This window comes from Aotus nancymaae, unplaced genomic scaffold, assembly GCF_030222135.1.
Source record: "Aotus nancymaae isolate 86718 unplaced genomic scaffold, 86718_ANA_hifiasm-v0.15.2.pri h1tg000155l, whole genome shotgun sequence".
NCBI classification, from domain to species: domain Eukaryota; kingdom Metazoa; phylum Chordata; class Mammalia; order Primates; family Aotidae; genus Aotus; species Aotus nancymaae.
Genome location: NW_026988570.1, coordinates 727,455 through 755,013, shown reverse-complemented (window position 1 = coordinate 755,013; position 27,559 = coordinate 727,455). Strand labels below are relative to the sequence as shown.

Sequence of the window (27,559 nt, the reverse complement as noted above, 5' to 3'; positions counted from 1 at the left end):
TAAGATGTGTCTACCTGGTAGAAATTCAAAGATAGTGAGATTCTGGCCAGGTATGGTGACTCATGCCTGTAATTCAGCACTTTGGGAGGCCAAGGCAGGCAGATCACTTGAACTCAAGAGTTCAAGATCAGCCTAGCCAACATGGTAAAGCCCCATCTCTATCAAAAATAACAACAACAAAAATTAGCAGGGTGTGGTGGCATGTGCCTGTGGGTCCCAGCTACTTAAGAGGATCTCTTGAGCCCAGGAGATGGAGATTGCAGTGAACCAAGATCATGCCACTGTACTCCTGCTTGGGTGACAGAGTGAGACCCCATCTCAAAAACAAAACAAAACAAAACCAAAAAAGAACACAGATAGTAAGATTTTGATTCTAAAGGGACAGCTTAAAAAAATCAGAGTTTAGGCAGGGTACAGTGGCTCATGCCTATAATCTCAGCACTTTGGGAGTCTGAGGTGGACAGATGCCTTAAGGTCAGGAGTCCCAGACCAACCTGGCCAACGTGGTGAAACCATGTTTGCTATGCAGGCAGTCCTTACCTTGCATGGCTCCAGTATGCACAAATTTCAATTACCACAGTTAAATAATACCTGTTCCCCAAAAAATATAGTTCAAATTTTAGTCACTATTCTATATTAACTGTAATGGCATAAAGCATAAACTCGGGCTGCTGGCTCTTCAGGCCACCAATCACTGTAGAAATAACAGATGCACATCACAATCATGACCAATGGCGTCACTTATTCCAAAGTCTGTTGTGATTGGTCCCTGAGCTTTTGTCACTCATTTCGTGCCCACCTAGCAGAGGCATGTGGCTGTGTTGCTTCCTTGTCTCCCAGGGACGAACCCACATGACATTTTACAAAAATGGGTAATTGAAAGAGGGTACTGGTGAACAAAGGTAAAAGTGCAGCAAAGAAGCGCAAAATGATAGTGGTCGACATAAAATTTGAATTGAACATAAAACTATGGAAAGTTGTTACTGCCTGCACTGATAAACTTTAGGTATGAACCAGAGGTCCTTAGTGAAGGTGAACTAATATTTTTCATTTTTTTGTACATGTATAATTGACATGAGTTTTCTCACTGATTTTTAAATTACTGTGTTTAATTAACAATTGAAAAATTGTATATACCTATGGAATACAATGTGACATTTTGATCTGTGTTTATGTTGTGGAATGAGTAAATCAAGCTAGTTTCCCATCGATTATTAAGATCTCTTTGGATGATCTCAGCTTACACAAAATAAGACCTGCCTACATTTGTAGATTATAAAAGATTTAACTGAGTTCTGAAAGCTTTGACTATTTGTTCTTCCGTATTACAAGCCAGTGTTTCTCGTGTTATTTCAAACCCATGATTGGTCTATCCTTTTTTTCCAGGTTGGGTAGATTATGCCCCCTCATCAACTCCGGCACCTGGCAACACAGATCCTGTGCTCATCATCTTTGGCTGCTTTTGTGGATTTATTTTGATTGGGTTGGTTTTATACATCTCTATGGCCATCAGAAAAAGAATCCAGGAGACAAAGTTTGGGTAAGTCTCCCAGCTAAAAATGTTTGCCCAGTGATACCACTGGTTGAACTCCTGACAAGCTTGTTATACCAAGTTATTATGCCTTTCCTGTTGGCCTTGCTGCTCACATTGCTCCCAGATGGCTGCCCTACCTGATGCATATACTGGGCTCAGGCAGCTTCCTGACTTAGGCCATGGCCTACAGAGGCAGCTGCCAGCAAAAGCCAGCCCTGAAAAGGGTTCTTTTACAGAAAGAGTATAGTAGGCCTTTGCTTTTCAAACTGGGTTGCTGTTAAGTGAGGACTTTTATTAGAAGCCTTAAAAATAGGCCAAATGCTGTGGCTCACACCTGTAATCCCACCACTTTGGGAGGCTGAGATGGGCGGATCACATGAGGTCAGGAATTTGAGACCAGACTAGCCAACATGGCAAAACCTCGTCTCTTCAGAAAATACAAAAATTAGCTGGGCATGATGGCACATGCCTGTAATCCCAGCTACTCGAGTAGCTGAGGCACAGGAATTACTTGAACCCAGGAGGCAGAGGCTGCAGTGAGCTATCACGCCACTGCACTCCAGCCTGGGTGACAGAGTGAGACCTTGTCTCAGAAAAAAAATAAATAAATAAATAATGCTGATTATTTTTCTTCAACGTATATATAGATAAAGATATGGGGAGGAAATTCACCAAAGCATTAGCAACTGTGGCTGGTATTATTGTGGGTGACTCTGTGTTTTGTTGTTGTTGTATTTTGCACATGTCCTATAATGATTATTTTTCTAACAGGGACAAAGTTTATATTTTAACATTCAAATAAGAAAAAGAATCTCTTGTTCACATTTTCTTTTTTTTTTTTTGAGACGGAGTCTCGCTCTTGTTACCCAGGCTGGAGTGCAATGGCGCGATCTCGGCTCACCGCAACCTCCGCCTCCTGGGTTCAGGCAATTCTCCTGCCTCAGCCTCCTGAGTAACTGGGATTACAGGCACGCGCCACCGTGCCCAGCTAATTTTTTTTTTTTGTATTAATAGAGACGGGGTTTCACAATGTTGACCAGGATGGTCTCGATCTCTCGACCTCGTGATCCACCCGCCTCGGCCTCCCAAAGTGCTGGGATTACAGGCTTGAGCCACCGCGCCCGGCCTCTTGTTCACATTTTCTATGCATTTTACTTTTATAATAAAACACTAATTAAATATCAATGAAAATGAGAAGCTGTGTTAAAGCAACCTAATGAAAAGAAGGCTGTGTATAAATGTTGTTTCTGGGACTCAGTTTTCTGCTGCAGCATTCTGGAAGCAAATTTGGATTTCCTTGAAATTGAATTTATCATTAATGAGAGAGGAGGAAGCATTTTGTATGAGATAAATTGTTGGCAGTTTGGAGTGGGACAGAATGAGTGAGGGGTGTATGGCTGTGCTTTGGAGGGGGCTAAGCAGCCCTTTTTCATTGCTCCACCTTCAGAATGCTACTAGAACATCCCACTAACTCCAAGACTTGCGATAGGCATGGGAAGGGGCTTAAGACTGGCAGCCAGGCCACCCTTTATTTGTGTTCATCCGTGTCTTAGGGGTCAGTTACTTTAGTCCTTACAAACCTATTCTTATAATTATTATATCTTGGTATGTGAATTCTAAGAATGACTATTTTAAAGAAGTAGACAAAATCTGATCTAAATCTTGAACATATAATTGACTAAAATACATCCCAGTGTCTTGGTGTGACATGTAGGCTCATCACAAAACAAGTACAGAGAACCTCTGCAGAAGTTGCAAGAGTAGCTCATTAATATGTATTAAAGGCCTGCTAGGCACTGGGCACTGAGGTGGACTGGAATACAGTGGTGAATAAAATCCTGCCCTCATGGGGTTCACAGTTCATGGGGAGTCAGGCAGTAGTCAAGCAGTCACAAAAATAGTCTTAAAATGGCAACTGTAATAAACTCTATATAAAGGGTTAAGAATGTGTCCAAAAAATTTGACTGCATTAAGAAAGTGAGGGAAGTCTTTCATGCAGAAGTGGCTGACACTTTTAGCTAAGATCTGAAGAAAGAGCAGGTATTCATTAGATGAGAGAGAAGAGCATCCTAGCCGGAAAGAGCAGCACATGCAAAAGCTCTGTGATACTTGGGGTCTGGCAGGAGGAGAGAGCACTGGATTGAAAGTTGTTAATTCGTTCACTGGGTTCCAGCATTAATTCTACCAGTTTGACTAGCCTTTTAACTTTTCCAAGCTTCCTTGATTTATCTGTCTCTGAATAGTCTCTGTGGTCACTACCAGTTCTAATTGCTATGATTCTGAATTGGGACTTCTGTAGACTCACTCAGTCATTAAAATATACGAGTCTCTTAAAATGTTGATGTCTTTAAGCATTCAGAACAGAATGCAGTTTTTGTCATCAAGTGGAAATTCATGGTCAGCATTGTTGAAACAGTCACTGTTACAGAATGATTCATAAATATATTTGCTTGAAACTAACCAGATAGAATCAGAAAAATGAAGGCAAAGCTCCTATGGAGGTTCCAAATGCTGATGGGGACTAGTAAAGCCTCCTAGAATGTGCAACTAAGGTAATCCTGGAGGGCTGGAGTGCAACAGCCCAAGGATGCACATTGGCTTTTGAAACCTTTGCCAAGAGTTTTAGGGACCATATATAGCAATGCTGATGTTCCCAGTTCCCAGAAATCAATTACCTTTCTGCTTCTTCTGAAGTCTCTCTTTGGTTCCCTCCTTTTTGGCTTTCCTTTAGGGAAAAAAAATTTTTTTTTTTGTTTATAATATTATATATTATAAAAATATTTTGACTCTAGTTTAAAAATACATTAAAGACAACATGCTGAGATGAGACCCCATTCACAACAGCATAATAACTATAACATTCCTGAGAATAAACCCAATAGATGTGCAAGAGCTTTGTAGAAAAAAAGCATTAAACTTCCTGATATTGTTAAAGAAAACTTGAATAAATTGACAGATGTGTACCATGTTCATGGATGGGAAGGCTCAATATTTCAAGAGAACAAGTTTCCCTAAGTTAACCATAAATTCAATAATCACCATCACAATTGGTACAGAGTTCTTGAGAAAAGTTGGCAAATTGATTTGAAAATATATGGGCTGGGCGTGGTGGCTCACCCCTGTAATCCCAGCACTTTGGGAGGCCGAGGCAGGCAGATCATGAGGTCAGGAGATTGAGACCATCCTGTCCTATCTCTACTACAAATACAAAAAATTAGCCGGGCATGGTGGTGTGCACCTGTAGTCCCAGCTACTTGGGAGGCTGAGGCAGGAGAATCACTTGAACCTGGGAGGCAGAGGTTGCAGAGAGCTGAGATTGCACCACTGCACTCCAGCCTGGGTGGCAGAGTGAGACTCTACCTCAAAAAAAAAAAAGAAAAAAAATATGTGAAAGAGTAAATGTGTAGGAATAGCCAAGACAGTTTTGAAAAACACAAAGATTTCAGTGTAGGGAGCTGGTTCTCCTAGACACAAAAACCTATTTAGTGATTAAAGCAGTGAGGTATTGGTACAAACAGAAAGAACTCAGTCTGTGAACAGCACAGGATGTTCATGTATAGGGCACTTTTAGGAACTGAATATAGGATGAAGATGGCATTCTAAATCTGGAGAAATAAAAGAATGTTCAAAAAATTGACCCATTAGCTGAGAATCGTGGTGCATACCTGTAGTCCCAGTGAGGTGGGAGGACTGCTAGAGCCCGGGAGGCTGAGGTTGCAACGAGCTAAGATCACGCCACTGCACTCCAGTCTGGGCAACAGAGCAAGACCCTGTCTCAAACAAAGAAACACTTTGTTCTAGGCACTGGATAGAGAGAAATGAACAAGACATACATGAGGCTGTCCACTTGAAGCTTATAGCCTAGCAGTTGAGAAATGCAGAAGAAAATGCTCCATGTGAAAATATTTCTATCAGCTAGGTCTCTACTAACTCATAAGTTTAGCACCAAAATGGATCATAGATATTATTTGATTCAACCCTGATTATAATAATCTGGGAAAGTTTGAGGTTGAACATTATAAGATTTACCAAAAAGTGGGGATGCTGAGTACAGCAAGTATATTAACAAGATTATAATACTATTTCAAATATTTAGAAATAAAACTATTTCCAGGAACCATTAAGCTCAGCAGAAGCTTAAAACAAATGAAAGACTTGTAACAGGTTATTTTTATCTGTACTGAAGTCATTTCCCATGGATCCTTACTACAAGATCTATTCATTTGTCCCTTTTGTAAAAACACCTTCCAGCTCATTTTTAAATGAAAATACTTTTATTTTTATTTATAAATGTGAAAATATAAAAGTAACATTATATTTTTAAAAAATCAGATTATATAGAATAGTCAAAAGGAGAAAGTGAGGCCCATCTCAGGCCCATGTATGGTCTTTTGGCATACATTCTTTCAAGTGCTTTGCTTTGTGTACATAAATATTTTTTTCAAAATTCTGTTATCTCTTTAAAATAATCTATGTACCTAAGGTAAACTGCGATTAAATCTGTAGGCCAGGCATGGTGGCTCATGCCTATAATTCCAGCACTTTGGGAGGCCGAGGCAGGTGGATCAGCTGAGGTCAAGAGTTTGAGACCAGCCTGATCAACATGGTGAAACCTTGTCTCTCCAAAAAAAAAAAAAAAAAAAAAAAAAAAATAGCCAGGCATGGTGATGCATGTATTCCCTGCTACTTGGGAGGCTGAGGCAGGAGAATCACTTGAACTCAAGAGGTGGAGGTTGCAGTGAGCCAAGATTGCTCCATTGCATGCCAGCCTGGGCAACAAGAGCAAAACTCCGCCTCAAAAACAAAAAAAATCTGTAATCTAGACTTTCTAATTCATAATACTTTTCCACCAATTAGTCTAAAATAGTGACTAAATGGATTATTAAAATAGACTTCATTTTTAAAATTAATTTATTTTTTGACACAGGGTCTTGCTCTGTTGCCAGGCTGGAGTGCAGTGGTGCAGTCATGGCTCACTGCAGCCTCAACCTTCAGAGCCCATGTGATCCTCTCATCTCTGCCTCCTGATTAGCTGGGACCACAGGGGCACATTATCGCATCCAGCTAATTTTTTTATTTTTGTAGAGATGTGGGTCTCACTTTGTTGCCCAGGCTGGTCTTGAACTCCTCTGGGTTTAAATGATTCTCCTGCCTCAGCCTCCCAAAGTGCTGGGATTATAGCCATGAGTCACCGTGCCCAGGCTTATTTTTTAAAACAGTTTTAATTTTACAGAAATACTGAGAAGATAGTACAAAGACTTCTCATATACTCCATACCTACTTTCCGCTATTATTAACAGCTTACATGGTTAGTACAATACGTTTGTTACGGTTAATGAGCGAATGTTGATACATTGTCATTAACTAACATCTATACTTGCTTGAGATTTCCTTAATTTTTACCTAATGTCCCTTTTCTGTTCTGGGATCCCATCCAGGTTGCCACATTACATTCAGTCGTCACATCTCCTTAGGCTCCTCTTGGCTGTGGCTGTTTCTTAGACCTTCCTTGTGTTTGATGATCTTGCCAGTTTTCACAAGTGTTAGATGTTTTGTAGGATGCCCTTCTATTGCAATTTTTTTCAATGTTTTGCTCATAATGAGCATGGGTTATGGGTGATTGAGAGGAAGAGCACAGAATTAAAGTGCCATTGTCATCACATCTTATCAAGAGTACGTATTAACATGGTTTATCACTGTTGATGTTGACGTTGATCACCTGGCTGAAGCAGTGTTTGCCGGTTTCTCTACCATGAAGTTATTTCGTCTTCCTTTCCCTACTGTTCTTTGGAAACAAGTCACTATGCATAGCCCACACTGACAGCCTGAGGATTTACCTCCCTCCACCCCTTAAGGGCACAATAACTACATAAAATATTTGGAATTCTTCTGCATAGGAGATTGGTGTCTTTTCCATTTATTCATTCATTCAATCATATTTTCATAAGTGTAGACTCATGGATGTTCATTTTATACTCATAGTCTAGTACTACTTTAGTTTCTTGCTCAGATTGTTACAGCTTTGGCCATTAGGAGCTTATCTGTTATTCTCTGTTCTTGATGGTGCCTACTAGAGTAGTTTCGATATTGCCAAGTAAGTCTAAAATAAATCAAAGGAAAGAAACGCGTTTCTCCTAGGGGGAAAGTTTTTGTTGTAGAAGAGCCCGTTGAAAAGGGGCCGCTCTGTAGCATCCTTGTGGAATCAGTGTCTGCCCTGTAGCCCTGTTTTTATAGTGAAGTGTCTTTGTTTTCATTCACCCAGGAATGCATTCACAGAGGAGGATTCTGAATTAGTGGTAAATTATATAGCAAAGAAGTCCTTCTGTCGGCAAGCCATTGAACTTACCTGTAAGTTGACTTTCATTTCCCTTTTTGGCAAAAGTTCAAATAGTTGAGAACAAAGACAGAGCAATAGACAGATTTCTAACAAAAGCCAAAGATATTGAAGAAGAATGGATATTTTTAATGTACAAAATATGTTTAGAAACCAGCAAGTAGATAGTCAGACATTGCCATGCACAGCTCTGCAGGCTAATTTACTGGAATCTGGAGCTGGACCTGGGGTTAAAAGGACTCATAATGTCATGAAATGTGGCAGAAAAGAGGAACCTTCTGGGGTGACAGAAGATGGGTAGAGGTCAGGGATTTAAAGAAAACTTCTGACTAGTGGACATAACCTCAAGCCTCATTCCTGTTTTCTTGGCAGCCAACTTTGAGAATGATTTGCCAACATCCTTTGTAGTAATTATGGTTTGAGCTTTGCTGAATCAGAGAGTGAAGGCTTCTGGGTTAAACAGTGGAAATAAACAGATACTAGTGTTCCTGAATAATTTCAGAAAAAGTATAGAAAGGATATGCGCCGGGCACAATGGCTCATGCCTGTAATCCTAGCATGTTGGGAGGCCGAGGTGGGTGGATCACCTGAGGTCAGGAGTTCAAGACCAGCCTGGCTGTCATGGTGAAACCCCATCTTAAAAAAAAAAAAGAAAGGATATGCAAATATTAACAACAAATTCATGCTTCTGGATGTTTTCCCCCAATAAAGAAAAGACATAAGGATGATGGAATACAGGTTGCTATGAAATATAAACTTGCTTGGTGTGGATTTTTTTTTACTTTTCTAATCTTTAAGTTTTGACTTTTGATATCCTCAATTTTTTTTTAATTTAAAATTTGTCATTTAGACCACTTTCTTTCTTTTATTGGAGAACCACTGGATAAAATTTTTTCTCTGAGAACTAATGTGTCCTTCTAATTATCCACATTTTTTTGTCTTTCAAGAGCTTACACATGCCTTAACTATGGTCCAGACCAAATCATTTGCCAAGAGTTGTTGAACTGGTCTCCTTCTGATTAATTTCTCTTGCCGCCAACACAACACATCTATTATATAGATACCTTACTGTATTACATATCTTATTATAGAAGAGCTTATTCTCCAGTTCCTCAAAGTGCTCAATTTGGCCCTTGCTATGCTGTTATAATGAGGTTTCATGTACAGTATGTGAGATAAGAGTTTGTTCTCTAGATGTTTCCTGGGGTTTGTGAGACTCCGTCCATAGCATAGGAGGGTAGGAGAGGTATGGATCTTCTGTATACTGTAGTTAGGGGTATAATATTAATGGTGAAGAATTCACTAGAAAGTACCTATTGACTTATCTTTCTTACCCCTTTAAGTCAAGGACAAACCACCCCATATGAATCTGATTGCTGGCTGCTGCTACCACACAACAGAAAGAGAAATGTGGCTCTGATTTTTCTAATTCTTCAGAATTAACCTTGCCCTGAAGGATTCATTATACTTAGTTTAATCATAATAAAGTATGAAGTTCTATTACTGGTGTTTTGGGGAGAGAAATAATAGATACAAAATGAAAAAAAGGGGCGGGCACAGTGGCTCATGCCTGTAGTCCCAGCAATTTGGGAGGCTGAGGCAGGCAGATCACTTGAGTTCAGGAGTTCGAGACCAGCCTGGCCAGCATGGTGAAACCCTGTCTCTACTGAAAATACAAAAATTAGCTGGGCGTAGCACGGGCCTGCAGTCCCAGCTACTCAGGAGGCTGAGGCACAAGAATCACTTGAACCTAGGAGGCAAAGGTTGCAGTGAGATGATATTGCACCACTGCACTCCAGCCTGGGTGACAGAGTGAGACTCCGTCTCAAAAAATAAATAAATAGATAAATTAATTAATTAAATAAATGAAAAAGGAATGTTTATTATACAGGACTTTATTTCATTTTAATTATCAAATGAAAGAAAGCATGCTGACAATTTTTATACGTAGTATGTTACTCCTTTTTCAGTACGTAGCCTGGGAGTCAGTGAGGAACTACAAAGCAAACTAGAAGATGTTGTGATTGACAGGAATCTTCTAATTCTTGGAAAAATTCTGGGCGAAGGTAAGCAGTTTAAAGTAATGCATTTAAAATGTGGGATAAGAAGTTAAGCAGTTTAGAATACTTTTTAATATGTATTTCTTAAATGAAATACCATTTTAGGACTCTGCGTTATACTGTGGATCATTACATTTTATGATTTAAAATGATAGACTACTGATTTTTGAAACTCAGATCTGGCAAATGAAGATAGTCTTCAATGCACACACAGTAGGTCCTTGAAAAATATTAATTTTCTTTCCTCATTGAAAAGCATGTAATTCATTGATTAGTTTCCTATGTACTTTAAATTTATTCCTCTAGTTCTTAAGTTTATTATTCTTGGCACCTTTCTAATTAGGAACAAAAATGAAAATACATATTTAACTGTTAAGTTGTTCTTAGGATGAATGATAATGGTATTAAGAGTTTGTGCTTTAAAAACTTCAATAATATTTTTCATGTTCTCCTCTAAGTGTCTTGGATAGGTTATAATGCTTAATAAAGTGGTGAGCTAAGTAGGCCCAAGGCACCCAAGCTCATGACAAGCAGGAGACTAGAGCATGGCTCGTGGCCGTGGTTTGCAATGTGGGTGGCCTGGGCAGGCTCTGCCTGGCTACCTGTGGGTGAATTGCTCTCATACCACATGAAACCAGCAGCTCTGGCACTGTAGCATTTCTGTGGTCAGGGGAGAATTTGCACCGTGTCTATAGAGATGTTCTTTTACTTCACAGGAGAGTTTGGGTCTGTAATGGAAGGAAATCTTAAGCAGCAAGATGGGACCTCTCAGAAAGTGGCAGTGAAGACCATGAAGTGTGAGTTATCAATGATGAATGCCATTCTTCTGGGGTAGGCAGTTACTTCAGTATTGGGTGCTCCATGAGGCCATATGTCACAATCTCAATTGCCAGCAGGTCAGAAGGCAATGTGGATCACTGGTCACCAAGGAAGTATTACTATAATGAGCTCCTCATGCGTGCATTACATATTCTTTATACTCAAGGCAACAACATTTTTTACTATTGCTAACTCTAGCATGCCTATGCATGCATTCTCTCTGTCTTGCTCGTTCTTCCTCTCTCCCTCTCTCTCTTTTCATCTAGTAGAGCTAACAACTCTAAAGTAGAGCATGAATTGCCAAGGCAGGGGTGATCTGATGGCAACATCTGACCGCAGGGGTTGGTCTGGCTGACCTGTCTATTGTGGTGGAACCACTTCCTCATTTGAGGATGACTGCATGGCCCTGAGGAAGCTGTGGGCTGCCTGGAAAGTAAGTTTTCCAGAAAGAGGATAAATATTTGGTCAAGACATATAAAGATTTGCTATCATAAGCTAGAACTTCCAAGCAAGCTGGGAAGAGAGCCAGCAGTGGGGCAGGGAGGGCCTTCTAAGTCATAGTCAAGATCCTGCTTTATCCTGCAAGAAGTAGAGCGCTATTAAGAGTCTTAATCAAATGAAGAACAGAGAAGTTTACATTCCAGAAAGTTCACTTTGGTGTCAGTGTGAGGAAAAGAAATTGCAGTGTTGACAAAAATAGTAGTAGAGAAGCCAGTTAGGACATTTTGAAATCTGTACAGTCTAGGCCCTCTCAAATCCTTTTTTTTTTTTTTTAATTGAGACAGAGTCTCACTCTGTCTCACCTACCACAAGGCACCTACCACCAGGCCTGGCTAATTTTTGAATTTTTAGTAGAGATGGGGTTTTGCCATGTTGGCCAGGCTGGTCTTGAACCCCTGACCTCAAATGATCCGCCTGCCTCGGCCTCCCAAAGTGCTGGGATTACAGGTGTGAACCATCATGCCCGGCCTAAAATCTATATAGGTAAAGAAACTATAGGGATTTGCTGACTTGTCTAATTGAAATAGCTAGAAAGGGGGCAGGTTGTGCTGAACATCTTTATTACCATAAGATGACCAGATTTCACTGACAGAGCAAGCTAGCATTTCCTCTCCATGTCCTTCTCCCAGGAAATGCATTTCTGAAGCTGGGGCCACACAACTGTCTATGTTTGATTCTGTAGGTGTCTAGCTGGTCATGGCCTGTCACTGGAGGACTTAGAAAATAGACCATTGTCATGTGGCATTTCACCCGCAGTCTTCATCACGAATCATGGATGGAGATTATCTGGTGCTCAGTTTGTCAATATTCTTGATGTTGCTTCCTTATTAACCCCTTGTACCTATTCAATACTATTTTTGATCAGGGAATAAAGTAAAATTGGATTCTTCCTAAAATTTAAATCTACTATTTACTGGACATTAAAGCATAAGCTAGATTATAAGCATGTACTGAGACTCTTAAATGAAAAGGCTAAAGTTTATTTATTTTTTTCTTTTTGAGACAGAGTCTCGCTCTGTTGCCCAGGCTGGAGTGCAGTGGCATGATCTCGGCTCACTGCAACCTCTGCCTCCAGGGTTCAAGTAATTCTCCTGCCTCAGCCTCCCAAGTAGCTGGGACTATAGGCATGCGCCACCATGCCCAGCTAATTTTTGTATTTTTTTGTAGAGTCAGGGTTTCACCATGTTGGCCAGGCTGGTCTTGAACTCCTGGCCTCAAGTGATACACCCGCCTCGGCCTCCCAAAGTGCTGGGATTATAGGTGTGAGCCACCATGACTGGCCTGGAGGCTGAAGCTTAATTCAGTTATAAAAAGGAACCACAATAACAAACAAGTCATATGAACGGTGCTTTTTGCTTTTTAAGCAGTCTGTAATGACTAATATTTATGTGACACTCATTGTTAGCCAAAGGGCATTGCAATTATTCCTGCATTTCATCAGGACAACAGGAACAGAAAATGAACATAACTAAAAAGTAGGTTCAGGAACTAGCCTCCAGATACTAAAACACTCTGAAGTTAGAATACTCACCGGAGCGGAACCAAGTACTGAGCCATATTCTGCACCATTCCTGCCTCTTATATGATTTTATTTGAGCCTCACAGTGTGTCTGTGGGGAGTCCTTTCATGATCCCTATTTAGGGATGTAAGGCAGGGATATTAGGAGGCCTGGTGGGAGGAGCTGAGCCTGGAACCTACTTTTTCTCTGGCTTGATTCTGCTGTTCTTTAATTTCATTAGGGTAACTTGCATAGGGATTACATCCCTGCTGATTGTTAAAGATTGAGAAAATAATCTGTAGCTTCAAAATCCCCAGGCTCAGATACATCTACCCGTGGGTTGGTACCCCGGGGAAGTGTCTGTAGGCAGAGCCCTACCCCTCTATTCCCCCATGTGATTGTTTGCAGCGAAAGGAATAAGTGAGGGCAAATTTTTGCAGGTGTCTAGATTTTTTTTTTTAATTAGAAAATTTTTAAAATTTTTCTAAATTTTCTTCAGTGGAAAGAAGATTAATATATATTGAGGCCATAGGATGGTAGACACATTGCATTAGATGGCCTCATGCATGATTTTAATCATAGTTATACTCTGTTAAAGCAAACTCCCTAAGGCAAGCTTGACTTTTTGTTTTGTTCGTTTGTTTTTAATTGTGGCAACATATACATAACATAAAATTTACCATCTTAACCATTTTAAGTGTACAGTTCAGCGGTATTAAAACCATATTCCTAATGTTATACAACCATCACTACCATCTCCAAAACTTTTCGTCTTGTAAAACTGCAACTCTACACCTACCAAGCAATGACTACCCACTACCCTCTCTCCCCAGCCTTGGCAACCATATTCTATTTTCTGTCTCTGATTTTGACTATCTAGGTACCTCATATAAGTGGAATCGTACAGTATTCATCCTTTTGTGACTGGCTTATTTCGCTTAGCAAAATATTAGAATTTTAAATGTCTCTTTTGAGCCAATTTAGTTCAAAAAACTTGGTATGAAAATGCATCCAGCTCACAAGGTGTGGTTCAGCAACCAGACTTGCAGGATATAAACCAATAGAAAGGGAAAGGTGTGGGGTTCCTTCTTTCTTTCTTTTTTTTAAAACAGCAAATTTAATTGTGTAATGGCCCTTAAAGTCCCCTTTGCTTTGCCTGTTTCTCCCTCTCTTCTTCTCTCCCCCTGCCCCTACTGGCCCCTGACAACCACTCATCTGTTTCCTGTCTCAATAGTTTCATCTCTTCCTGACCTAAGTTTGAGAGAACAGAATGCTGTTGCCCACCCCCTCCCCTTAATTGAGTAAATTATCCATACCTAACCTTTTCTATTTTCTCCTTTAGTGGACAACTTTTCGCAGCGGGAGATCGAGGAGTTTCTCAGTGAGGCAGCGTGCATGAAAGACTTCAGTCACCCAAATGTCATTCGACTTCTAGGTACTTCTGAGAAATGCAGGAGTGGGTGGCCAAGGGGACTCTGCTGATCTGCTCTGTGCCAAAGGAAAAAAATTCTCTGGTGTAAATAAGTTTACACTTTGTATAACCCCAACATAATGTATAACATTGAGGTTTTCACCCCGACTTCTCTTCATAAGGATGTTTTCTGAGGCTGATAGTAATAATGAGTTTGCATTTTCTGGACACTGATGGGCTCAGGAATGATTTGAGTTTTCCACAGAATTCTAGGAGCGTGTGCCCTCAGTTACTCAAAGGCAAGACACAGAGGTGGTCGTGTTATAATTTTTATTAATTTAAGGTTATATGTGAGTTAGATAGCAGTGGGATAAAGCTGGAAAAGTAGACGAATTTCATAGGTTGTCTTTGAGAAATAATTTATTAACCTATTTGAAAGTACTGACCTCTTTTTTCTTTTCTTTTTTTTTTTTTTTTGAGAAAGAGTTTCACTCTTGTTGCCCAGGCTGGAGTGCAATGGCTCGATCTCAGCTTACTGCAACCTCTGCCTCCCCAGTTCAAGCAATTCTCCTGTCTCAGCCTCCAGTAGTAGCTGGGATTACAGGCATGCACCACCACACCCAGCTAATTTTGTATTTTCAGTAGAGACATGGTTTCTCCATGTGGTCAGGCTGGTCTTGAACTCCCAACCTCAGGTGATCTGCCTGCCTCAGCCTGCCAAAGTGCTGGGATTACAGGCATGAGCCACCGTGCTTAGCCAAAAGTACTGATTTCTTAAGATCGTGGTACATTGATGATTTCATGGAATATGATTTAACAGTTCCATAGAATGTGATTTAATGTAATTTGGCTTTGCGGCTCCATTAGTGAAAAAATACAAAAGAGGAGATTAAGTATGAAGTGAATGCTGTGTAAGTGACACTGTCCCAAGAGAGAAGAGCAACCTGGAAATAATTGAATTTTCTGCTGGCCTTGGTTTTTTGGTTTTTGTTTTGCTGTCCTGTGACTGGATACATGCTAAATTCTTTTGAGATCTTTCAGAGTTTTCTATGATTGACACTGCAGAGAGATGTGAAAATCAATGTTTGTATACAGTATTATGTCAAATCAACTACTGTTATTCATTCACTGCTATTGGCTTAGCTGACTATGAGAACAGTAGCACTTTGTGATCTTACCACAGAGTACAGGAGCTTTGCAAGTTTCGGATTAGGTGACAGCTTTTGGCTCTCAGATTCCATGATAAATGATATTGTAGCTTCTCCTTTACAAAACTGTGTTAAAATTTAGGGATGTGAATTTTATCTATAGGCCTTCAAAGTTATTTTAATAGTTTAAGCATTTGCAGTGGACTTCTTCACATAATCAAATATCTATCACATGAAACAAGTTAGCCCTTGAATCTTATGGGGTCACTACCCCCTCAGACTCAGCCTAACAAATTCCTAGGTTTCTAGATGGCTATACTTGTTACAGTTTGATTCGTGAGAGCCCTCATGCCCTCATTAATCTGAAAGGGGTGGGGAAAAACAAGTAGTGGACCCTGTGTATGTTTCATTTTCTAGAACAGAGTGTGAGAGGAGCTCTTGGTTATTTTAATTGTTAAAACATAGTTTCAGTTTGGCCAGTGGTCCTCCAGGGCTTTTCTGTTCACAGTAACAAGGGCTCTTTGTAACTGATTCTGTGTTTGTAATTTCAGGTGTATGTATAGAAATGAGCTCTCAAGGCATCCCAAAGCCCATGGTAATTTTACCCTTCATGAAATACGGGGACCTGCATACTTACTTACTTTATTCCCGATTGGACACAGGACCAAAGGTAATGATCTCCTTGTGTTACCTCTGAATGCTTCTCAGGGCTTGTGTGACTTAGCCAGGACAACCAAATCATCTAATCTTGAAAGTGAAGCCAGGAAGGAGAGGACTTTGACCTTTGTTCAGTGCTCCGTGTGTGTCCAGGGGTTGAAATGTGGTGTCTGTCCTCACAGCAGGCCTGTATCGGATATTATTACTCCTTCTTTATGGTGGGGGAAAGTGGCAGTGCTCACAGTTTTATGGACGAAGCCTTACCAACTTGAGTTGGGTGGCCCAGGCTCCTGGTTCTGCAATTCACACCCCTCATGGCCGCATACTCCCCAGAGCTTGTAGACTGTGGGAAGGCCATTAAAGATGGCTTTCCCAAAAGAAATTTTATAGAGCTCATTCTGGAGTTCACAGATTTCAACCTTTGAAGAAGTGTGGGTGAGCCAAAAGGACTGTACAACTGACGTTCTGAAAAATGTTTGCAATATTTTTCTCCCTATGTTGACTTACCCGCCATGAGCACTGTGAAGTCCTGGTAATTTTGGATGTAGCTGTAGAGGCAGTTATGGATCATCTAGGAAATTTAGGACCACAGACAGGCTTGCCTTCCTTTAGGGTCAATTTTTAGTATTGATGTCAATGGTTGTAGAGTTAAGGAATCGTAGCCACTGGGGACATTGTGTCTTTAATTTCCTGGGCCTCCTTATCTGAAACGAAAACAGTATCCTCCTGTCATGTTTTGTGGACAGATGGTGGACTGTGAGCAGGAGGTGTGAGCATGTCCTGACTACATGCCTGGCTGAGCAGCATGCCCTTCCTGCCTTGCACGCACCTTCTCTGTCTGTTGGAGGAGGCAGCGATCCTGCAGGGTTCTGGTTGGGACACGTGTGGGAACAGTGTGTGGCTGGCCTCTGTCAACAATCATTCTCTGACGGCAAAAGTTACTCCAGATCATCACTGCCGTTAATCACTGCTGTAAGAAACCACAGGTCCTGGGAAGGAATCACACCACTCAATCCACACTTTGGCATTCTCGGACACACCCCACCTTTATCCCTTTAGCTGCCATCAGTATCAGGATCGCTGAATGCAGTAATGCAATTAGGAACAACTGCTTCCTTCACTGCATCAATGATGGCTCCGGGAAAGAATTCTTGCTGCTCTTACTTGATGGTCTGATGAGTCCACAGGATGAAAGTGCAAGGAAATTAGTTCTTAGGGACCATGAAAACTCACTCCCACTGACTCTGCAAACAAAACATAGAGGGGAAATGTCCCGTGCATGACCAGTGTGGTAGAGTTCTGCACACTCCTCTGTATCTACAAACTTGGAGTGACAGTGGCCTAGGGTCAGCCAGGTCACTTTTCCACATGAAGCAATGGCGTGGGACTCACTCACAAACCCTTACCCAAAGTAGGTTTATTAAATTCTGGCCGGATGTGGTAGCTCACACCTGTAATCCCAGCATATTGGGAGGCCAAGGTGGGCAGATCACTTGAGGTCAGTTTGAGACCAGCCTGACCAACATGGTGAAACCCCATCATCTCTACTAAAAAATACAAAAATTAGCCAGGTGTGGTGGCAGGCACCTGTAATCCCAGTTACTCAGGAGGCTGAAGCAAGAGAATCACTTGAAATTGGAAGGCGGAGGTTGCAGTGAGCCGAGATTGCTCCACTGCACTCCAGCCTGGGTGACAGAGTTAGACCCCATCTGAAAAAATAAATAGATAAGAAGGCTTATTAAGTTCTTTAGTTCACTCTGTGAACAAGTGCTGACTCTGAGCTGGGCAATGGGCTCTGGGAACACTGGAGGGAACATGACAGATATAGTTCCTGCCCCATGGAGTTGACCTGCTGGTGGTGGGTGAGGGGAGAACAGGAGACAGACAATTGGTTATTCACAGTGAGGGAGCTGTGAGCACCAGGAGCACAGGGGCTCAAGTGCCCAGTGGGCCAGGCAGAACCCAGTGGGGGCAAATGGGCATGATGGGTGCAAGGTAACCAGACTGGGCACTGTGGTGTCCATGCACAGGTGCAGAACCTCATGGTGGCAGGGCCAGGACTTCTTTGTTTCGGTAACCTGGAGAATGTTGGCAGATAGATCAGAGATGGTGATTGGAACATGATGCCCCATATACTGTGGGGTCTGCCGCTTAGTAGAAGGGATTGCTGTAGAGAAATGTGCATTCCCTTTCCCCCCACCCTTGACATCCAATCATTGAGAATCTTAATATCAGTAAAGCCACATTCCTTCTAAAAGATGTTTGGGCCCTGTGTGCTGTCAGAGAAGCTTCTTGTTTTTAGAGTCACCTCTTTTTTGGCTTGTTCATTATAAAATCCCTGGATTCAGGATGCATTTCAGTTCTCCAGTGGAGGCTGCATGGAGTTGCATTCTAGTTGTTCACTGAGAGTCAACTCACTCACTCCATTCATCTTCTCTTTATCATGAGTCTATCTAGCCTCAGGATCAGAAGACATGTTGGGAATTGGTAGGCCAGCATGCTTGCCTCACCAGTGCCCCTAAGAGGGGCAGCAACCCCTGCCCTGAATTTTTCCAGCACAGAGAAACTAGACAGAAGCAGGACCTCAGTTTGAAGTGCCCCAACATCCAGTAACTTATGAACTTAATAACCACAGGTCACAGGTGACTGCTAGACGCAGGCGATGGTGAACCATGATGACAAGAATGACAACTGAGGGCCTTCATGGGGGAAGTTGGCTTAGAAAGACAGTAGCCTTCATCCCAAAAGACAAGTCAATCTGTAGAACAGCTCTTTCTTCAAAATTTGGGAAAGGAGTTGAAACAAATAGGCAAAAATGTGAGATTCAATTTAGGGTCAGCACATGCTGGAGCCTCCTTTTCTACTTCCAGCTGACTTTGCTGATATCTCAACACCTGTGTGTGATGGAAGGGAGTGGACTTTTGCTTTGCTTTTTTTCCCCCCTTTTGCTCTTTCTGTTCTTCCTGGGGACAGTCTAAGTGACCTGGACAGGAAAGTAGACCCCTTTGTTTTTTCCAGCTCCCCCCAGCCCCATGCCCACACTTACTCCTGTTCTCTTCCATGAGAATGCACTTGTCTTTCACCAGAGCGAGCACTAACTGTAGAGACAGGAAGCTGCAGCCACATCGCAGTGTTATAAAATCACCAAGACTCCTCCAAAGAGGTGAGGGGCCTAGTCCAACACAGAAAACATTACAGATAGGACTGAGTATTTTCTGCCACTTTTTCCCCCAAAAAGAAAGATGATAGCATTATAAGAAGTCTGTAAAAGAATAAAAAAGTACCCACAATTCCCAACACCTTAGTACAGTTGTTGGCAATTTCAGACATTCACCTCTCATTGTTCATTTCATGCCTACATTTCTCATGGGCTTCACATCACTACATATACACCTGCGCCTGGGATGACTAACCTTTCTCAAGCATGTAGCATAGGTCAGCCTGTATTTTGCATGTATTAATGCACCAATGGCACAACCACCCTAGAAAGAAGTTACTAGTGGAATCTAAGGGGAGGAAACTGAGGCACAGAGGGCCATGGTGGAAGCAGGACTGGCCCCCAGGCTGCAGACTGTGTGCCTTCAATGCTCTTCAGACTGCCCCATTCTGTGTGCACCCCTCACCAGGAGGGCAGCCCCAGACACATCTCTGAGTGGCTGCACCACATCTTCTTCAGTGGATTTTGTTTCATGTTGATGGGTGATTTTACTCACATTTAATTTATGGTATGTTGTATAATTTTTCTTATAATTTCTTGGGGATATGGAAATTTTTTTTTTTTAGACGAAGTCTTGCTCTGTTGCCAGGCTGGAGTGCAGTGTCGCAATCTCAGCTCACTGCAACCTCCACCTCCCAGGTTCAAGCGATTTGGGAATTTCATGTTATTGTACAAGAGTGCATTTTGTAGCAAAAAATTTAAAAATACACAGGGCTATTTGATGGGCCAAAATTGCCTGTCTTTACTCTCCAGCCTATTTTGGACCCCCGTGTAAATATGGTGAGCCTCATATTGGATGTCTTTCTTAAATCTTTCTAGAGGAGAAATAGACAATTTATATTCTTTTAAAAATAGCTTTAAATTATCATACAGTAAAATTGACTTTTTTTTCCTTTTTGTTACATACATCTGTGAATTTTAACACATATAGATTAATGTACACATAATCCTAATCAGGATATAGAACGTTCTATCATCCAACAAAATTCCCTCCTGCTACCTCTTTAAAGTGACACCTTATACCCCCATGACTGACCCATGGTAAGACTGATCTTTTTTCTCCCCCCATAGTTTTGTCTGTTCAAGAATGTCATAATGTCATGTCATATAAATGGAGTCATACTATTTATAACCTTTTTTTGCGGGGGGGGGGGTGCGGGGGATAGAGTCTTGCTCTGTCACCCAGGCTGGAGTGCAGTGGCACAATCTCGGCTCACTCCACCTCCCGAGTTCAAGTGATTCTCCTGCCTCAGCCAACCAAGTAGCTGGGACTACAGGTGCCTGCCACCATGCCTGGCTAATTTTTTTTTTTAATTTTTAATAGAGACAGGGTTTCACCATGTTGGCCAGGCTGGTCTCAAACTCCTGACCTTAAATGATCCACCTGCCTCCACCTCCCAAAGTGCTGGGATTACAGGTGTGAGCTACCGTGCCCAGCCAGTTTATAACCTTTTGAGACTGGCTTCCTTCACTCAGCATTATTTCTTTGAGATCCAACCAAGTTGTGTATATCAATAGTTCATTCCTTCTTTATTGCTGTATAGTATTCCATTATACGTTTATACCACAGTTTATCTGTTCACCTGTTTAGGGACATATGGTTTGTTTCTAGGCTTTAGCAATAATAAAGGAGGCTGCTATAAAATTCATGTACAGATTTTTTGATGAAATCTTCATTTTTCTAAAGTAAATGCCCAAGAGTAGGATGCTGGGCCATATGGTAAGTGCATATTTAACCTTGTAAGAAATTGTTGGCTGGGTGTGGTGGCTCACGCCTGTAATCCCAGCACTTTGGGAGGCCAAGGTGGGCAGATCATTAAGTCAGGAGTTAGAGACCAGCCTGACCAACATGGTCTCTACTAAAAATAAAAATACAAAAAAAAATTAGCTGAGTGTGGGGGTACATGCCTGTAATCCCAGCTACTCGGGAGGCTGAGGCAGGAGAATCACTTGAACCCAGGAGGTGGAGGTTGCAGTGAGCTGAGGCCATTGCCCTCCTGCCTGGGCAACAAGACTCCCTCTCAAAAAAAAAACAGAACTGTTTTCCAGAGAGGCCATTGCATTTTACATTCTCACCAGCAGTGTGTGAGAAGTGCAGTGCTCCTTGCTCTTATTAGGACTTGGTATTGTTGGTAGCCTTTCTGGTTTTTGCTTATAGCTGTTCTGATTGGTGTGGAGTGATAGCTCATCATGGTTTTTACTTGCATTTCCTGAATGACTAATGATGTTGACCATCTTGCCATGTACTTATTTGCCATCCTTATATTCTCTTTGATGAGTGTCTGCTGTTCAAGTATTTTGTTCATTTTTCAATTGAGTTGTTGATTTTCTTATTGTCAAATTTTGAGAGTACTTTATATGTTCTAGATACAATTCTTTTGTTGGATGTGTGATTTTCAGAGATTGTTTTCCAAGTTTGTAGCTTGTCATTGCATTCTCTTAACATGAGCAGAAAATTTTAAATTTTGATAAAGCCCAATTTATCAGTTTTTTTTTTTTTTTTTAATGAATCATGCTTTTGCTCTCGTGTCTAAGAACTCTTTGCCTAACACCTGGCAAAAAGATTTTCTCCTATTTCTTTTCTAAAGATTGTGTGGTTTTACATTTTATATTTAAGTATATGACAAATTCTGAGTTATTCTTTATATAGGGTTTGAGATTTAGTTCAAGGTTTGCTTTTTTTTGCATATAGATGACCAAGAGCATTTGTGAAAAGATTGTCCTTAATCTATTGAGTTCCTTTTGTACCTTTGTCTAAAAGCAGTTGGTTGTATCTTTCTGAGTCCTCTGTTCTGTTTCATTAAACCGTGTGCCCATCCTTTCCCCTACCACATTGTCTTGATTACTGTAGCTTTGTTATAAATCTTAAAATCATCCAGTGTGATTCCTCCTACTTTGTTCTACTTTTTCAGAACTGTTTTACTATTCTGCTTTCATTGCCCTTCCATTGAAACTTTAGAATCAGCTTATCTGTATCTGGCAAAAGTTCTGCTGTAATCTTATATCCTTTTGAACAAAAAAACAAGTAAGGGAAACAAGTACCCAGTATTTTACTGACTAATGAATAGTTTCTATTTGCAAAAAGTACAAATGTATTTTCAGTGATGGAAAATAACTTCCAAGTATTAAAAAGATAAAAAAGAGTGTAGTTTTCTATTTGGCTACTTGGTAGCCACAGATAAAGATGGAAGATACAAAGTGCATAGACAAACAGGAAAATCAAGATTTTATTTAGATCTTTTCTTTGCTGCCTAGAATAAATAAATCATGTTTCTGCTAGAGCAGCCCAACACTATTATCACTGCATTTGATACTGTGATGACCCAATATCAGTGTATTTAAACATGCTTCTCCAGGAGGGATTGGGTGCTGGACCCATAGTGCCACTCTGCCCAGGGCAGACATCACTCCTGGAGCTGTGCAGAGCAGACAGGCAGATGATGAGACATGACCCCAGGTCTCATGGAGGTGGATAGTACAAAGGGAGGCAGGCTGTAATAACATATGCACCACACAGCGACGGGAGCAGCCTGCTAGAACTTCAGGGAAGAAATGAGTTCTGGCTAGAGAAATGTTTTAAATATTCTACACTGCCAGCCGGGTGCAGTGGCTCACTTCTGTAATCCCAGCACTTTGGGAGGCCGAGGTGGGCAGATCACTTGAGGTCAGGAGTTTGAGGCCATCCTGGTCAACATGGCGAAACCCTATCTCTCCTAAAAATACAAAAATTAGCTAGGGATGGTGGTGCATGCCTGTAATCCCAGATATTCGGGAGGCTGAGGCAAGAGAATTGCTTGAACCCGGGAAGTGGAAGTTGTGGTGAGCTGAGATCACGCCACCGTACCACTCCAGCCTGGGTGACAGAGCAAGACTTCATGTTAAAAAAAAAAAAAAAATTCCACACTGCCATCATGAATATCCTCAAAAGAGTGGTAGGAGGAGTACAGAAGAAAATTAAGAGAAGCACACAGCCAGGATCAGAATGAGCAAAGACCAAATGATCTGGGAACACATCCATGTTTTAGTCAAAGTAGATTGTCTCACGTGGCAACAGCCAAGCAACGGAAGGATAGGAGGTGGGGTGGTAAAACAGAAAAGATAAGTTGGGGTCGATGCTTAGGTTCTGCAACTAGTGGGATTACTTCACCAACTCAAAATGATTTTCACCAGAGATACGGGATCTCGTGAAATAAAGCCCAGAGGTAGCACAGCTGCAGAGTTGGCAATTTTTGTCCTCAACATCAAGTGTGCGAAAGTGTTTCACCTTTCTCTGTTCATCTGCAGCCAGCACTCCTCATGGTTACAATATACCGGCAGCTTCTCCAGCATCACATCCTCACACACCAGTCTCCAGAGACAAAAGAGAGGCCTATCTTTTGTCTCTTCGTTCTCTCTCTCTCTCCCTCCTCTCTTTTCCTGGAACAGTGCTTTCTTTTCTTTTCTTTTCTTTTTTTAAGATGACAGCTTTATTGATATATAATTCAAATATTATATAATTTTCCCATTTATCCGATTCAGTGGTTTTTAGTATACTCACAGAATTGTGCGACTATTACCACAAACAATTTTAGGACACTTTTCATCACCTAAAAACAAAAACAAAACAAAACCGACCCCATACTCTTTAGCTGTCAGCTCCTAATCCCTTTTACCCTCCTTGTTCCCAGCCGTAAGCAACCACTAAACTACTCTCTCTCTCTCCTCTCTCTCTCTCTCTCTCTGCCTATTTTAGACATTTAATATAAATAGAATCATACAAATTTGTAATCTTTTGTGACTAGCTTCTTCTACTTAACATAATGTTTTCAGGGTTCATTCATGTATAGCATGTGGCAGTATTTTATTCCTATTTATGATTGAATAACAGTCTGTTGTATAGATATACAATATTTTGGTTATTTATCTGTTGATGGACACTTGGGTTATTTACTTTTGGGCTTTTATGAGTAATGCTCTATGAATATTTGGTACACATTTTGTGTTGACGTATGCTTTAAATTTTCTTGGGTATATACTAACTGTAGAATTGCTGGATGGTAACTTCAATGTTTAACTTTTTGAGAAACTACCAGCTAGCTTTCTAATGTAACCACATCATTTTACATTCTTACCAGCAACGCACGAGGGTTCTAATTTCTGCATGTCCTCACCAATGCTTCTTAGTATCTGACTTTTTAATTCTAGCCATTCCAGTGGGTGTGAAGTGGTATCTAACTATGATTTGGATTTGCATTTCTCTAATGACTAATAACATTGAGCTTATTTTTATGTGCTTATTGGCCATTTGTAGGTCTTCTCTAGAGAAATGTCTATCTGATCCTTTACCCATTTTTAATGTGACTATCTTTTTATTATTGGGCTGTAAGAGGTCTGTATATATTCTGTTTTTGTTTGTTTGTTTGTTTGTTTATTCAAGATGAAGTCTTGCTCTGTCACCCAGGATGGAGTGCAATGGCGCAATTTCAGTTCACTGCAACCTCTGCCACCCGGGTTCAAGTGATTCTCCTGCCTCAGCCTCCCAAGCAGCTTGGATTATAGGCATGCACCACCATGCCTAGCAAATTTTGTATTTTTAGTAGAGACAGGGTTTCACCATGTTGGCCAGGCTGACCTCAGATGATCCACTCCTGACCTCAGATGATCCACCCGCTTCAGCCTCCCAAAGTGCTGGGATTACAGGCATAAGCCACTGCACCCAGCCTGAGTTCTGTATATATTCTAGATACAAGTTCCTATCAGATGGGGGATTTGTAAATATTTTCTTCATTTTGCGGGTTCCTTTTCACCTTCTTTATGGTGTTCTTTGAGACACGAACATTTTTAATTTTGGCAAAATCCATTTTTCTTTTTTTCCTTTGATTGCTTGTGCTTTTGGTGTTATATCTGAGAAACCATTGCTTAAGCCAAAGTCACAAAGATTTGCCCTTATGTTTTTTTCTAAGAATTTTATAGTTTGAGGTCTTACATCTGGGTCTTTATTTAATTTTTGATTTAATATCTATATATGGTTTGAGGTAGAGGTTCAGTTTCATTCGTTTTCATGTGGCCATTCACTTGTCTCAGAAACATTTGTTGAAAAGACTATTTTTCCCTTATTCTCAGTGGTCTTGACATCCTTCTTAAAAGTCAGTTGATCATACATGGGTCTATTCTTAAACTTTCAATTGTCTTCCATTGATCTTTATTTTTATCCCAGTACCATACTGTCCTAATTATAGTTGCTTTGTAGTAAGTTTTTAAGTTGGTAAGCTTGAGTCTTCCAACTTTGTACATATTCAAGCTTGTTTTGGCTATTCTTGGTTCCCTGAGTTTCCATATGACTTTTAGGATCAGCTTATCAATTTCTACAAGGAAGTCATTTGTATTCTGATACAGCTTATGTTGAATCTGTAGATCAGTTTGGGGAGTATTGCTATTATAATACTATTAAGCCTTCCTATCCATGAACACAAGATATCTTTCCATTTATTTAGATCTTCTTTAAGTTCTTTCAATATTTTATAGTTTTCAGAATATAATTTTTACAATTCCTTGTTAACTTTATCTCTAAGTATTTTAATTCTATTGTAAATTAAATTGTTTTCTTAATTTAATTTTCAGATTATTCATCACTAGTATATAAAAATACAGTTGATTTTTCTATGTCCATCTTGTACCCTGCAACCTTGCTGAACTCATTTATTAATTGTGCTACATAATTATTTTTTAAGTGACTTTTGGTCACAGTCTCCAAGAATAACAGAAATGTTCTAGGAAAACACAGCACAAATGAATAGTACCTGATACTCATTACACCTTCATGAATGACAGTAGGATGTAATATTTCTTAGGACCTGAATCCTTTCCTGGAAATTAGCATGCAGAAAACCAAATACCCAAATAATACAGAATAGAGGCATAAAACTTCCATGCCTGATTTTTAAACAGCTCCATTACTTAAAGGTAAAGATTAAAACATTTCATTTTATTTATACAGTATGTAATTGACATATTTCTTGGTTGGAAAATAAAAATTATTAAAAATGCAATGTCTTCATGAGTACCATTTTGGAAGACTCATGTTTGGAAAGCAAGCCGTGACAAATCCAATGCCTTGGGGAGGGTACATAATGGATGGACCCATTCATGACTATCAGGGACTTGTGCAAATCCTTTTCTGCAGGGCCATGATTGCACTAAACAATTCCTACATGGAAGTTTTATCAGTAGTCATCCTCATAACTGATGCCAACAGTGGCTGGTTTTCTAATACAGCAATCTAGTTTGATTTTTATAAGCTAGAGAAAACACTAGACTGTTGAGATTTATAGGAAGTCCCTACAGGAACAAAATGAAAATTCCTGATTATGTACTTACAGTGCTTTGGTCCTGTAATAAGAGGTAAAGACTCTCCTAATTTCTGTTCAGAAGGAACAAGTATCTTTCAAAACATTTCAAAGTGAAATCGTAGCAGATAGGGGTGCCTTGAAGCAGTTCATCCTAAGTGGACTTTTTACCTCCCAAACATTAGACCCCTGACATACATACACACACACACACACACACACACACACACACATGCCTCACGACTGCTGAAGCCAGACCATCTGTCCCTTTCTCTCCTCTGTGCAATGTGTGTGTTCTGTCCCACTCTGAAGGATACAGGGGAAAATCACATTCGAACTCATACCTTGTGAAAAGAAACTATGTCATTCACTGTAAATACTTTTAAAGATGGGGAAAAGAGAATATGTTTGCCAAGAAGTTTAAGGGTTTTTTTTTATTCCTTTTTTAAAAACCTTATTTGTGATATTAGTGATACAGAAATAAAAGATTTGTTTCCTTATTTCATTACTACACTGTAACAAATTAAAGCATCCTTTCCCCCTCAGGCAGAAACCACTTACAAGTTTTCCTTTTTAAAGGTAGTCTTTCTTTTTGTTTCCTCTATCATCCAGCATATTCCTCTGCAGACACTATTGAAGTTCATGGTGGATATTGCCCTAGGAATGGAATATCTGAGCAACAGGAATTTTCTTCATCGAGATTTAGCTGCTCGGAACTGCATGTAAGAGTCCTTGGCCATCCTGGAAGGGTTGGGACCTCATGGTGTTTGGTCTTTGCAGAGTTACGGGGATGACCGGTTCCTGTTTAGATAGGGAAGGAAGCTATAGTCAGAGGGGGATGGTATGGCTTGCTCCAGAGATGGAAATACAGCTGGGTGTTTGGGCGTTTTCACTGCCTCTGCGTCTGAGAGTCTGCTTGGCTTCCAAAGCTTTCCACTATGACTCCAGTTTTACCTTGACTCTCTCACTCAGGTAGGAATGTGAAGTGTGACCCTTGTGATCCTTCCCCATGCCATCAGCTAGCTTTGGACCTAGAATTATGTGCACATCACCT

At 40.6% G+C, this 27,559-nt stretch overlaps 1 protein-coding gene across 1 annotated transcript in view; it reads left to right on the top strand.

Moving 5' to 3' along the window:
* Positions 1-27,559, top strand: part of MERTK (MER proto-oncogene, tyrosine kinase) — a 133,270-nt gene that overhangs the window by 96,005 nt on the left and 9,706 nt on the right. The window contains exons 10-16 of the mRNA XM_064371695.1: positions 1,387-1,540; positions 7,797-7,882; positions 9,839-9,934; positions 10,645-10,725; positions 14,090-14,182; positions 15,858-15,976; positions 27,118-27,227. Of these exons, the coding sequence (XP_064227765.1) occupies positions 1,387-1,540; positions 7,797-7,882; positions 9,839-9,934; positions 10,645-10,725; positions 14,090-14,182; positions 15,858-15,976; positions 27,118-27,227 (739 nt within the window). The remainder of the gene's footprint in view (positions 1-1,386; positions 1,541-7,796; positions 7,883-9,838; positions 9,935-10,644; positions 10,726-14,089; positions 14,183-15,857; positions 15,977-27,117; positions 27,228-27,559) is intronic.